We start from the raw sequence: 15692 nt of genomic DNA, 5'->3' as shown, positions 1-15692 counted from the left end.
TAAAAAACAGTGTCACCAAAAATTGAACGAGGCACAAGTAGGCAGTCAGCCACGCCTTCTTCACATTATGTTCTGACAGTTACCTTAAGGACCTTATAGAAAAAACAGGAAACAAAAAAGATGGTAAGATGAAACACTCTAAAAATAGTAGAACCGCTGTAAAGATGGCATTAAACCCCCTTAGTGTTCAAAGTATGTGAAGACTCTAATGCATGATGAATAACAGAGAGTATAAAGCGTATAACCAAGGCAAAGTAGACACTGATTGAAATAAGATTTGTTTACACTAGAGCAATGTGCAAAACTTTCAAAACTACGATAAAAATTTCCTGTCATAGGACCTCTCCCAAAACCCTAAGATGTATTCATCATTGTGAATATCAGTCAAACAAGCATTAGTTTCCAGATATTTGTGTACAAGACAGGTCACAAAATATACAGTAAAAAATACAAAATGCTGAATTCTGTGTTGTCAACACTATTCAAATGCCATACCATTACACAGTCAAACACTGTAACAGACAATATCAACGGTGTTTATCACCAGTTGAAACTCCTAAAATGTGGCGCACAACTATAATGCTGACTGGACTCCCTTGTCAGATATGGTATAGAATATGCAAGAGAATTATCTCCACTCATAGTACAGGATTTGCAAGCAATTTATCCCTACTCTTAAACAATATTTCCTTTTTTCTTTTATTTAAATTATTTTACTGTTACATTAGGCTAACTGAATGAATTATAAATACTTGTAATCCATTGTGACTATTTGCATTCTCAAAGTTTTCGGAGTATCACTGTGGGTGTTGGGAGCCAACAAGCAGAGGAAAGTGATGGAGATGAAGCAAACAACTGCAAGTCAAATGAGAGAATCCTTCCGGAAGGAATGTCAGCAGCAGATAACTCCATACTCCGGTAAGAACACTTGTAGAAAACTCACAAGTCATCAATGTGCTAGCACTAACTGGCAGATGTAATATCTTGTTTGTGCTTCCATATATATAAATTTTGATAGAACTCATTCCAGCAGCATTTGTTGTTTGCAATGGTAGAACACACTCAACATTCTTAAACCAAAGTTCTTAAAGTATTATCCAGAAACCATTTTAATAGTCAAGGGACATAGTAGTGGTATAATATTTTTGGATACAATATTTTACCAATAGCATGTTTGTAGAGATGCTGAACAGACGATCTTTTCTTGTGTGTTTCACCACTTTAAATCTTTGAAAAACATTCTTGTAGTGAATTTTTTCATGTGTCGACCTGTAAATTTACTATTTTGTTTGTAGTTTGCTTCACATATTTTTCTGCACTGCTGTACCCATAAATAAACAATATAGCAAGAGATTTAAAATTATCTTTAAATAATGATAATAATAAAATAAATTAATTAATTAAATAAATAAATTAAATAAATAAATAAATAAATAAATAAATAAATAAATGGTACCTACAGACATAAATACATCATTTATTAGGCTCAATACTAAACCAAAACTTGTCAATAAGCTGAACATATTCTTCATCTATAGTATGGTGTCACTGTTAATGATACAAGTACCATGGCCCTTCTGAGAAAGTTCTTTCCCAAAAAAAATAGAATGCAAGCATTTCTAATTAATATTCTGTGTCCTCTCACTGTCTGTAAGGCATGCTACAATAGAGATAATTATGCTACCTATTCAAACAAAATGTGAACAAGAGGTAACAATCATAGCAAGCTGCAGTTGGTAGTAGATGAACTTGTCCTGGTCTTAGAATCCCACTTATTGTTTGAAAGCATGAACCTACACTCTGGAACATTACAATGGCATCTGCTGCCGCACACAATGAGTGACCAACTGTTGTCCTATCAATAGCTCACCACATCACAGATTCTTCTAAATCATGCACTGAAACATAGCACAATCATTACTGGCATCAAAGTGAACACTGGCACTGAATAGTATCAGCCCTTGAAATAGTAATACTTGAACAAAGCCAGACATTTCGGACATGCACCTACTTGACACATGTAGTTGAGCAAAACACTCCTCTCCATTTCTGTACAAATACTGGGTGGCGTTATTACAAATTGCCTCGACATACAGATAGGATCATTATGAAACAATAGTGACGGTACGGGTGAGTTGATGATGTTTGTTTGTTTGTTTCCTGGCTATGAAAATTAACTCTGAATGCCAGCTAAACAATTTATCATCCTCCGTATGTGCCTATCTATTACTTGTTTTATTTGGCGAGTTCTTATTTGGTGAGTAGTGACCAACCCCAAATTATGGATACTGAAGCTTCATTTGCTCAGTTGTGGAACTAAATCCTCAGGGATTTAACAGCTTGGTGGTGCAATAACAAACAAATAATTATCAATCATAATCTTATCTTAAGAAATACTGTCAGAATCTTAAGTAAATAATATGAGCCTGTAGCATCATTCTGCCTCTCCTCCTCTTTTTCATAGATGACACATGAGCACATGATCGTGGGAAAAAGTAGATGCTTGGTTAAAACAAATCTGCTTAGTGATTAATAGATATATAATTCCACCACTAATGATAGTAATTACTTAAGAAATGTGACTTTCTGTGGAACAATAAGTCTTGTTTTTTACTGAGAAAAAATACCAATTCTGCTGCTCTTACTTAAAATATTAACAGCTCATGAAAACATGAATATGGTGTCACTTCTACTATATAACCTAGGTAAATCATTATTCATCTGTTATACTGATGACACAACCTTCCTTACCTCACATTACAGCATTTCAGTTGCTGTGAGTAAGTGAAGTGAGAAATCACTTAACTCTGCAATGAGCTATGTTGCAGTCAATAAACCCCCTTCAAATTCAGATAGAACTCGACAGTTCTCGTAAGTTTGATGTAGAATACCAATATGAAATACATAAAATGTTTTAGGTATTCCAATTGATTCCAAACATAATTAATCCCAGCTTTAATTTAGCATTATATGCCTGGTTCTCCATATAGATCATAAACTATTTTGTTTTTAACATTCTCTATTCTACTATGTTCTAATCCTGAATCCCACCAAACTCATATCAACGGGCATTTTCAAAATAAAATAAAAATCCCAATAACATAATGCACAGTTCTCATGGAGCACTGCCATCTTCATAAGGCTCAGAGTGCTGAAAACAAATAATTTGGACATTTATTTCTCTGAGCTCTATGCCAATAACAACATTTTTTTTATATGTTACCAAAGAAAAATTCATCAAAACTAAGTCAAATCCTGATATGTCAAGGTACAAACTAGGAAAAACTGGAAGCACACATGAAGTGAATTATTATTGGTCAATGTCATATAAACATTGTAAAATAAAACTTAGTATCTTCAATGATTTCTTTATCTATTATTAAGTGCCTCGGATGACGCCCATTCAGTTGCAAATATACTGGTGTGTAGTCAAACATTTCACCAACTTCTTACCCCTACTCCCACTCACTACAGTACTATGTCGTTTTACCCCTAGTTTATTTAGTTACTTTCAAAATTGGTAAGTAGTATGTGTACAATGTTTGGTTGAATATGCACCTTGCATTCCACAACTTGGACAAAAATAGATAAGAAATTGCTCCATAGGCAAATTTTGAACAAACAACTCATTATTGACTCATATTTTATAATGTGTAAATGCACTATTCTGCAGTGCTATAAGTGAATTAAATAATTTTGAGCTTCCACCCACACCAAGTGGGTCTATATCCATGAGATTGAGTGTTCCTCAGCTTTAGTCAGATGACAACTTACTGCTGGATTGTTGTTGCCTTAACCCTTAAATACAATGAAGAGCCAAAGAAACTGGTACACCTACCTAATATCGTGAAGGCCCCCCGTTAGCATGCACAAGTGCCGCAACATGACATGGCGTGGACTTTACTGATGTCTGAAGTAGTGCTGGAGGGAACTGACACCACGAATCCTGCAGAGCTGTCCATAAATCCGTAAGAGCACAAGGAGGTGGAGCTCTCTTCTAAGCAACACATTGCAAGGCATCCCAGATACCCCCAATAATGTTCATGTCTGCCTGAGCTTGGTGGCCAGCGTAAGTGTTTAAACTCAGAAGAGTGTTCCCGGAGCTACTCTGTAGCAATTCTGGACATGTGAGGTGTCACAAGTCTGTCGGAATGCACAATCGATCAGACAGGATGCTTACATATGTGTCACCCGTCAGAGTCGTATCTAGACATTTCAGTGGTCCCATATTCGCTCCAACTGCACACGCCCCACGCCTTTACAGAGGCTCCACCAGCTTGAACAGTCCCCTGCTGACATGTAGGGTCCCACGTGTCTTCATACCCGTACATGTCTATCTGCTCGATACAATTTGAAATGAGACTTGTCCAACTAAGCAACATGTTTCCAGTCATCAACAGTTCAATGTTGGAGTTGACGGGCTCAGGCAAGGCATAAAGCTTTGTGTCATGCAGTCATCATGGATACACGAGTGGGCCTTTGGCTCTGAAATTCAGTATCAATGATGTTTCGTTGAATGGTTCGCACGCTGTCACTTACTGATGGCCCAGCATTGAAATCTGCTGCTATCTGTGGAAGGGTTGCACTTCTGTCAAGCTGAATGATTCTCTTCAGTTGCCATTGGTCCCATTCTTGCAGGATCTTTTCCAGCCACAGTGATGTCGGAGATTTCATGTTTTACCAGATACCTGATATTCATAGAACACTAGCGAAATGTTCATACAGGAAAATCTCCACTTCATCGTTACCACAGAGATGCTGTGCTCCATCGCTCGTGGTCTGAATAAAACACCATATTCAAACTCACTCAAATCTTGATAACCTGCCATTGTAGCAAACAGTAACCGATCCAACAACTGTATCAGACACTCGTCTTATATAGGCATTGCCAACTGCAGCACCATATTCTGCCTGTAATCATCTATGAGCCAATCATCTTTCCTGATGGTGTTAAAACTGTTAGCCTTCATATATGTTAAGCTATGGCCAGCTTCTTAGCTATGGGTACTCTGATGTGTTCCCCACTGCAACGGCATCCATCTGACCCAGATACTCTCTGCCATAAAAAAAATAAGACAATGGCAGGTGTAATTCAATAGATTTACCATCATTATAACTGACAAACATCATAAACACTACAGTCTGCAGCTGACACAATGTGGTGCCCGTCCACAACAAGATTAAAGCAAGTGCGGGATGTAAAAAGTGCATTATATAGTGATGAACTAAGGAGCATGATGTCACAGCTATACAAGGCAGTACGAGGACCAGGATAGCAACCACATTGCCCCCAAGTTACCACTTGACAATGGCTAAGGAGCACTGGGCCATAGATATATAACCACATGATGCAGTTTGAAGTAAAAAAAAAAGGTTTTATTTGTATTTGATATTGTTCTGGTTGAAAGTTTTTAGCATCTTTACACAGTAGTTATGAGAAAGTAATGTGAAACAGGTTTAAAAAGCAGTAAACAAGAAAACCATGAAAAAATTCCATTGCTGTAACTTAAAAATGTGTCTGCTTACTGAGAGCATAACAGTTCCGAGTAGTTGTGACACTGCTTATGATCAATTCTACATCAATTTTATACATTCATAAAATGAATTCTAATAGTGTATTTCACAATTACCATTCAGTGTATCTTTTTTCATTACAGTTCTTGAATGGGTGGATCACAACTGCGCAGCACGTGAGGTACTACTTGTGCTAGAGAAATCCCGCAAGCAGATTCAGATTTTAAACCACCGTGGGCAACTGCTACGTGCCATGGACCTTACACATGCTGGAGTTCTCCAAGTATTTATTATAGCTGATGGCCACCATGTTATGCTGCGTGTCACAAATGATTATGATCTCGTAAGCATTCATTAATCTTCACTTGAAAATACTGACGGAACAAAAACAGAAAGAAGAAGAGCCCCATACAAGGGGAGCTGAGAAATTCCTGGCTTTGCATAATAATAATAATAATAATAATAATAATAATAATAATAGGGCCAGATTGTTGACAGTACATGTTTTTTTAAGTACCCCCCTCCTCTCAGACTGAAGTACATATGGCACTGCTGTTGCAGATTTTTCAAAACATTCAAAAATAAATAACATGGTTGCCACAAGTTTCCTCACGTGAAATTCCCTGATATTTCCCTGATTTCAAGACAAGTTTTAGCATTTTTTCCTGACAAATTTTGGTATCTCAAGGGTAAGTTAAGACATACATTGACAATCTGTTGTTGCAGCTATAGTACACGAAACAATAGTGCAAACAAGGAAATATTAAAAAAAAAAAAAAAAAAACTTGCAAGCAGATGGCGTTTCCTGATGTGACCAAAACCCTTGAGTACCAACATCAACGTCTTTTGTAATGAACTGTTTTTAGTTGGAGAAAGCAAGCCAAATAGTGTATATGTTTCATTAAGACAACTGATATTTTATTTCCATAAAACATAGCACATCTGGTGACAAAAATATGCATTTTCCTTGGAGTCACTACATTTAAAATTCCTTCACTGATTTCAGAAATAACCTCTGAAAAAAGTAGGCCTCTTGAAAGAAGTGTATAATACGAAGAAAAATTGTGTAATCCAGCACTGTAGGTGACTGCAATTATAATGTCGGTTCTACTATGTTCGTTATTGTCAGTTATTACCCACTGTGTTTTACCTACTACTTTACAGGTATTGTGTGATTTTTTTCTTTCGAGAATTATATGAGTACATAGCATACACACCATCAGCGACTCACACAATTTTCTTCTTCTTATCATCCGTGCTTTTTATATGCCACACACAAACAGACCCAGCCTGCAGGCAGGTTGGTGAGACTAGATCCAACAGGCCGGGCCTGCACATTAGTGGGAACTGAATGGCTTCAGATCAGCAGACCTGATCCATTACAGATAAAAAAATGGCCTGCAGTTTTGGCCCATTGTGGAAATCCACTAATGTGGCCAGCCATTCACGGGCTACAGATAGCATGTTGATGAAATGAGACCACGGTGATCAATCCATGCAACATATAACCTTGTTCAAATACTCTGAAAATCAATAATAATGAGGATATGTAGCAAATCACAGTAACGATGATTGCCAAGCTGCAGACAGGAATGCAGAAAAGACAACACACCCTCAAGACTAAATTTTCAGCCATAGTTTTAGTCAGAAAATGAGAGTACACACACATTCACACAATCACTCAGTCACAACTAATGCACAGATGACTGCTGTCTCTGGTCACTGCAACTACAGTCTCTGAGAATTTGATCCAAACAAACCATTCCTCAGACCTCCTGCCTCTTGTCGGCAGCTGCTAGGCTAGTAGCAAGAAGTGGTGGCAGCACTGACTGCTATCTGAGAGGAGTGGTAGGAAGAGGAGAAGCAGTAGGAATTAAACAGTAGGGAGGCAGCGAACATACTCAGCTGCACCCAGCCAGCGATGATGCACGGCACCTCAGTAAATGAACCATTTCATCTACCAAGACAAAAACGAGATTTTTGCAGTGTGCTTTTTTTTCCAAATTTCCCTGACGTGTTTGATATTCCCTGATTTCCAGAACCTGTGGCGACCCTGGATACGACAAATGGCCAAGTGAACTCTCAGGAGCACGTTTAACATCTTCAGTATTTTCACACTGATGACCATTTAGGTGTTTCTTAATGCTAGGAAATGGATAGTCAAGTCAGGTGAATACGATGGTGGTCCACCAGTCCGAAAACACAGGACCTTCAGTTTGTCACTAACAACTTGGGATGTGTGTGAAGGGACATTGTCTTACAACAAAATATTCCCTCTAGTCAATGTTCAATATGTTCTGTTTTCCTTCACCTAGTCAAAGAGGCTGGCATAATACTCTCCAGTTGTTATAAGGTTCTAAGAGAGGTACTCCACCAGCACATCATCATCTCTGTTCAGAAAACAGGTGTCATAACTTTTTGACAATACAGCAACTCCAAGCACAGATCAGGTACTCAATGAAGAACCATTCATATTCTCTACATCTACATTCAAACTCTGCATACCACTAAGAAGTGCAGGACAGTCAAATGAATACCTTAAAAGTGTAATTTAAAATCGACATTTTACACCGTTGCTTTGTGAGCTGGTAGTACTGTTTCCAGTGATGTAGGGGATGCCCTACAGATAGCAGCATGCTGCAGACGGTTGAAATGCGACCACAATACCCGTTCAAAGTGGTTGCCATGTTGGCAATGTGCGCCAAGGAAGAACAACGTTCAATCGAATGTTTTCTGAGCAATGCAGGTACAAAACCGATTGAAATCCATCAGTGAATGGAGGTCCAGTATGGTGATGCATGTCCATCACTGCAGAAAGTGTAGGAGGGGATTAGAAAGTGTGAAAATGGAGTGACTTCTAAGACAGACAATCAGTGCCACGGTCAGGCCCTACGTATTGTGACACCAGAGTGTACTGCAGCAATTGAAGCCACTGTGAAGTAAAATCACCATGTGATGATGGATTAAATAGCCGCAAATCTGAACATTACTCATGGCTCAGCACGTTGCATCATTCTTGAAGTGCTTAGCTTTCACAAAGCATCTGCAAGATGGGTGCCACGGCAGCTCACTTCCAAACTTCAAGAGCGACATGTTCCGACATCTGTGAAGAACTTATGTGGCACCTTGAAGCAGAAGGTGATGGCTTCTTCACAAGAATTGTTACAGAAGACAAACCTGGGTACTGACACCAACCTGAAACAAAGACAGCATGCAAGGAATAGTACCATTCCTCATAATCAAAACCCAGGAAGCTCCTGATGCTGCCATCTGCAAGTTTTGTTGACTTTCTCTTGGGGTGAATGTGGAGTTGCCTCTGAACACTACACGACAAGGGAAAACACTGCCACCAGTGCGCCATTTCCCAGTACATTAAAAATCAGCTTCGGCCTGCATTAAGAGTAAAATAACATGGACTTATCAATAAGGTTCCATTTTGCAACATGACAATGTTCAGCCTCATGCTCCCCTTGCAACATTTACAGCCATTGATGACCTTCACTTTGATATTCTTCTACATCTACCCTACTCACCAGAGCTCGCATCGAGTGATTACCACGTCTTGGACCACTCAAAGAGGTGACAGGAGAAACGAATTTCGTTCCAATGAAGAAGAGCAGCAGGCAGTGCATGAGTGGCTGCACACACGACCAAAAGGACAGAGTGCTTCTTCCCCACCATCTCCCTCAAAAGGGGGGAAGAGTGTAGTACATGAAGCTCTGGGCACCTGCATGTACACACACACACACACACACACACACACACACACACACACACACACACACACACACACACACACACACACACAGAGAGAGAGAGAGAGAGAGAGAGAGAGAGAGAGAGAGAGAGAGAGAGAGAGAGAGAGAGAGAGAGAGCCGTTTCCTGTCAAACAGCTGCCATAGCATCTGGGGGCATGCATGCATGCCATGCTGATACATGGTGTGCAGGTCTCGGTAAACAGCACCTATTCACATCCATGTAATCATGTGTCCGCATGACACCACACCTGTATTCCTCCACCTAAAGGTACTTAGGTCACTGTTCAGCCCCTCCATGGTCAGTTCAGCTCTGGGCTCAGCCGCTCCGGAAGGTATCGCTTCCTCAGCTCATTGCCAGTACCAATTATCGTGGACTTCGTCATAGCAGCCATCGCTATCAGTAATTACTGAAAGATATTCTGTGATACTCATGTGGACCTTCATCCTCTAATAAACAAACCGTAGTTATTGTAATGAATGCTTATCGAGCACATTTTTGGTACACCACTCATCCACGGATTACCCCTAGAAACAGCCCTACAAATATAAGGACATACACAACAGTAACACGGTATTGCTTACAAGTTTTAGCAATTATTGTTTGAATTACATTGTAAGAAAAACAGACTTGCCAAAGTTCATGCTTTAACTGAAGGACATATCACCTACCACAGATAAATTCACAGTCCTCCCAAAGATTGAGACATTCTATTGTTATCACTTATGAGTGCAGCCATAACACCAATGTGAGCAATGATGAACCTGATAATGCACTACACTGTAGAAGATAGTTGCTCCAAAGTTGAGGGTAGGCTTTCTTTCCAAACACAGGGATGGAAACCTATCGAATTTTCATTCGGACTATTTGCAAGCTTTCTTAAGCGGCTGAGAGGCAAAAGGAGACAGTTGGGAAAGACGTAACTGGGGATACTGTATATTTAATATTTAGCAGTTCCAGTACTTGACGTGCTGACCGAGTATTGGGGGAAAACATCTACTATTCAGCTTAGAAGTGAGAACTGGTTGAAAGATGGTAACCCACAAAGGTGCCTTCATATAATGCCAGATGTCGCACCTGACACTATCTCAAAATTAAGAAAAAGCAGAAAAGAAGGACTCTCATCAAGTATTGGAAAGCATAGTGCACCAGAGGAAAAAATTTACTTATGTAAGGACTGATCACAGTACTAGAGCACCTTTATATTAGCAAGAAATAAGAATCCCATGAATAACTGTCCACTTGTCAAAGAGACCTTGTAGATACAGATTTAAAATTACACAGGAAATTTGGAAAACAGGTCCTATTGCAGTGAATTTTCATGTGTTACTTTATTTGATCCCATACTGATGAGCAATACTCATGTATAGGTCAAATGAGTGTTTTTTAAGCCACCTCCTTTGTAGATGGACTACATATTCTAAGGACTCTCCCAATGACTCTCAACCTGTTACCCGCCTTACCAACAATTAATTTTATATGATCATTCTACTTTAAATCATTCCGCACACATACTCCCAGATATTTTACAGAAGTAACTGCTACCAGTATTTGTTCCGCTATCATATAATCATAGAATAAAGGATCCTTCTTCCTTTCTTTATGACCTCACAAAATCTGTGACACAAAAGGTGTTTATACTCTGAAAAACAAGGGAAAACCATGAGAAAATGTAACATAGTAACATATTGTAACTACTATCTATTATATGTATAAAAAGAAACGTGTATTATGGGCTGCTGAAGATGCTTCATAAACAAAAGAAGTGAAACACATATTGCAAAAAACAAACTGCCTTTCATTTATCTGTGAAGATAGAACCCACCTCCATGAATATTAGACATTATTTTACATGAACTAATGAGTAAATGTTGATGAATTTATTAGTAGTAGCATCACTAATATTTCTTAAGGACAGTTTAAAGAGGAAAACGCATAGATATATCATTTCTCAACAGTTGCTCATATAATAGTGTTAATAATAAATGAGCTTCCCTTACCTGTTGTAATATGTTTGATTAACCATAAGTTATGCACAGTGCTATATAATTAAAGTAGTATAAGTAGTTGCAGACTATTGCCTGTAATACAGTGCACGCCTTGGTTGGCAGGCTGGCAAAACACTTCTGCTAAATCAGTGTCAGCCACTGGTATCCTACGTTTGTCATCTCTGTATCAGTCTGCAAGATACTTGTACTCATGTGGTATCTTGTGAATGGCTAAGAAAAGACGTTAGTGTGCACTCAGTCAGGAGTGTTGTTTAAAAAATTGAAAACTTACCTAATTTTGAGCACTGATGAAGAAGTAAACAAATTCTGCAGCTAAACTAAAGGGTATATTCACTATCGGCAACTGCTTTACATTTTGATGTAGCACTAAAACAGCCACATGTCTCTCAAAAAAGAAAAAAGAAAAAACAACTACACCACCACCCTCATATGAAATGTGATACAGCAAATTATTTCCTTACACAGAGCAACTATTATGACAATATTAAAATGTAGCTGAAAGAGTTTGATTAAAATAGTATGTCTAAATATGTACTGCAATAAGTTTCTCATTAAATTACAGTAGCAAAAAACATATAAATTCTCTATCACATTAGAAAGCATCCCTACCAAAAGAAACATCAGTTGCTATATTTCCTGTACACTGTTATGAGCTTTTTTTAAATTTTTTATAGGTCATAAAATTTGAAGCAGATCTGATGCGTACAAACTTCCTTCGGAATCTGGAGGAGTTTCTGAAACAATTGAATGTAAGGCAAGAGAACTTCACAACTCCACTTCAGCCTGCTCTTCGGCAAGCTATCACTCGAAAGGCACGCCAAATGAGGCTTGAGAAGTTTTTCAGAGTTGTCTTCTCACAGGTAAAGATATGTTACAGTATAGAGAACATTTCAAATGTATGGCTAGTGTGCTTTGTAACACTGTCCTTTACACTGATCTGTTAGCAAATAGGCATAATACTTCTTAATAAAGTTCATTTCTAATGTAGTCCCTTGCACAAGTAAAAATTTTTTGTGTCTGTCACAGAAACAGCATTTGTAATACTATCGTCACTCCTTTGTAAGAGAATGTTTCATTAAATGAAAAATCAGCACGTGCACTACAATGACTACACATATACGAACACACAACAACAACAACAACAGAGTAACAGTAACAAGAAGGAATAAACAGAAAACTATTGATATCAATTTACATGTCCCAACACACACCCTTAAACTAACTCTGACACACAGCATGAAGTTCAAATGTACAGTCACCCCTTAACTTATTTCAGAAGGCCACAGTTTCTGACACATGTTTAATGTCTAACATTATTTAGGGGTTTTCTGAAAGTGCCAGCTACCATTTCTTCAGAAGGCAGATGTTCAATATTAATAACATCTGACTCAACACCCTTCTTGTTGATGTTGTGGTCTTCAGTCCAAAGACTTGTCTGAGCTGCAGCTCTTCATGCTACTCTATCATGTGCAAGCCTCTTCATCTCTAAGTAACTATTGCAGCCTACATCCTTCTGAATCTCCTTAGGTATTCATCTCTTGGTCTCCCTCTATGATTAATTCATGATCCCTTGATGCCTCCTCAGAACATGTCCTACCAACCGGTCCCTTCTTTTCGTCAAGTTGTGCCACAAACTTCTCTTCTCCCCAATCCTATTCAATACTTCCTCATTAGTTATGTGATCTACCCATCTAATCTTCAACATTCTTCTGTAATACCACATTTCAAAAACTTATATTCTATTCTTCTCTAAACTATTAATCATCTACGTTTCACTTCCATACATGGCTACAAATACATTCAAAAATGACTTCCTGACACTTAAAAATATGCTCGATGTAAACAAATTTCTTTTCTTCAGAAACGCTTTCCTTGCAACCACCAGTCTACATTTTATATCCTCTATACTTCGACCATCATCAGTTATTTTGTTGCCCAAACAGCAAATCTCATCTACTACTTTAAGTGTCTCATGTTCTAATCTAATACCCTCAGCATCACCTGATGGATTAAATTCCATTATCTTCATTTTGCTTTCGTGCATGTTCATCTTATATCCTCTTTTCAAGACACTATCCATTCCGTTCAACTGCTCTTCCAAGTCCTTTGCTGTCTCTGACAGAATTACAATGTCATTGGCAAATCTCAATGTATTTATTTCTTCTCCACAGATTTTAATTCCTACTCCAAATTTTTCTTTTGTTTCCCACACTGCTTGCTCAATATACAGATTGATTAACATTGGGGAGAGGCTACAACCCTGTCTCACTCCACTCCCTTCTTAAGCACTGCTTACCTTTCTTACCTCTGCACCCTTCTTATGATATTTTATACGTACATGTTTGCATCTAAGATTTTCCACTTGATTATTGCCAACCTGAATGGGTCCTCTATTAACAAAATGTACTTTAAGTGATTTTCTGAGACTACTTGAATCTACCTCAGGCATATGTTGCACTAATCACAGTGAATGTTGAACAATGTTGCCGAAGCAATATATTCAGCTTCACAAGAAGAAATTGCAAAATTAAATAATTTTGCTATTTTTATGCATGAACCAGTTGCAGAGTTTCTGGCACTGATTTCACTTCCCCAATCTGCATCGCTGAAGGAAATTATCTCTCTATTGCCATCTCTACAAAATTCTAGCTTATAGCCCAAAGTCCCCTTTAAATATCAAAACACTCCTTTTACTGACAGCCATTAGGCCATTTAAAAACAATGATCATATCTACTAAGGAGAGTGACAGAAAAACATATGTCAGGTTGGAAGAGACTTAGAAGACTTCCTATTGTCTTCCGATAAGGTCAGCTGATTCGACTGCCTCAAAGTCCAAACCAAGTTCGAGTGACACTGGCACTAGCTTGGCTTCACCCATTCCAAATTTATTCCTTGGATTTGCCCATTCCAAATTTATCCAGAACTTTTCTTTCATAGGATCCCTGGAAGATCCAAATTTTTCCATTTCCAAGATTTCATGTATATTCCTTACCTAGGCATTGACTTGCTGGTCCTAAATCTGTTAGCAAAAATAACTCTTCAAAGAATTTTTGATGTAATTCAAAACATTCCACCATTTCAGAATAACAGCTTATTTATTTATTTGAATTCTGGCCATCCCATTTAAGTCTATAAACAACTTTCTTCAGTCTCCATACTTTTCCAGATGCTGCAAAATTTACTGATGGAATGACATAAATTCCTTCATTTATATCCTCACAGAGATGAGCAGTGATGATAACAACATAATTGATACGATTGACCTCCAGGCTCTCTCGAGCTGACAGTCAAAAAATGTCTAAAGGATACATGCTTGACACAGGTGCAAAGGTTTCCTGATAATCACCACCTTGAACTTGAAAGTACCCTTTTACCACTGGGCATGGCTTAAATGTTTCTGGCATACTGACAATCCAAGGTTTTATCTTTAATACTCACTTAGTTTCTAAAGGTTTGTGTCCCCTATGTAGCTCTAACTCTTCAAATGTGTCATTATGAACTAGTGGTGAGGATTCTTTCTTCATCACTTTTATTTCCATTTTTATTATTTATTCATTCCAAGGCCTCTTTGACATCAATTTCTTCAATTCAAAGTTCTTCCTGCAGCAAGTGCAGTCTTCATTTCTGTTTGCATTTTCTGGTTTGACATCTTGTAGTAGTTTTATTTTAATAGAATCTCTCGTAATATGTCTGCTACTGTTTTTAAGTGCCATAATCTTAGGTTCATAATGATGAATTAACTCTGTCAGCAGCAAGGTTTCTATTCACTCTTTTCTCACTGTAAACATTTCATTTAACTTAAATGCAATTGTTATAACTCAGTTGCACTCGTTGTCTACTTACTTGCATTTATCTAATTTGATTGTGATTAATGCTCCAAGATATACCATTTTACATGAAAGTCCAGAACCTTCAAATGTTTTTCCAGGGCCATGCAGACTACTTCTGCTGTATTCATGTCCCTTTCATGGTACCAATTAGTCTCGTCCAGTACGAGTATAATTCAGGAATGTGATTTTCTACCTCTTTTCTTTCAAGACTTGTTCCATTTCAATGGATTTGAAGGAGAGCTTTAACATCCCACAGTTCATCATGGACTAAATGCACCTTCATAACAAATTTTCACGTCAAATATTTTTTGCTCCCGATCAACTTTTCAACTATTGGAAGTGTGGGTGAGGCTGTACCACTCTTTTTTGGTAAAAACATAAACTCTATCTACAGGTCCTGGCAGGCCCAAAATTTATAACATAACCAGAAATCTGCCACAATAAACTCATCAATGATCAATTTAAGGGGAAAAAATGTGACTAGTTACAAAGTGAATTTAAATTTCTGTGCAGAACTTGTATTTTAACTTTTATACAGTGTTGCTTTCACACCTGGTCTGAGTGCGTAACCATTTACTAAGC

General features: G+C 38.0%; 1 protein-coding gene across 1 annotated transcript in view; it reads left to right on the top strand.

Moving 5' to 3' along the window:
- Nucleotides 1-15692, top strand: part of LOC126281928 (dual oxidase-like) — a 234658-nt gene that overhangs the window by 109374 nt on the left and 109592 nt on the right. Inside the window, exons 15-17 of the mRNA XM_049981262.1 lie at nucleotides 787-918; nucleotides 5658-5857; nucleotides 11954-12139. Coding sequence (XP_049837219.1) covers nucleotides 787-918; nucleotides 5658-5857; nucleotides 11954-12139 — 518 coding nt within the window. The remainder of the gene's footprint in view (nucleotides 1-786; nucleotides 919-5657; nucleotides 5858-11953; nucleotides 12140-15692) is intronic.

The sequence above is a fragment of the Schistocerca gregaria genome, chromosome 7 (assembly GCF_023897955.1).
Source record: "Schistocerca gregaria isolate iqSchGreg1 chromosome 7, iqSchGreg1.2, whole genome shotgun sequence".
NCBI lineage: Eukaryota > Metazoa > Arthropoda > Insecta > Orthoptera > Acrididae > Schistocerca > Schistocerca gregaria.
This window is presented reverse-complemented; position numbering and strand designations above follow the sequence as displayed.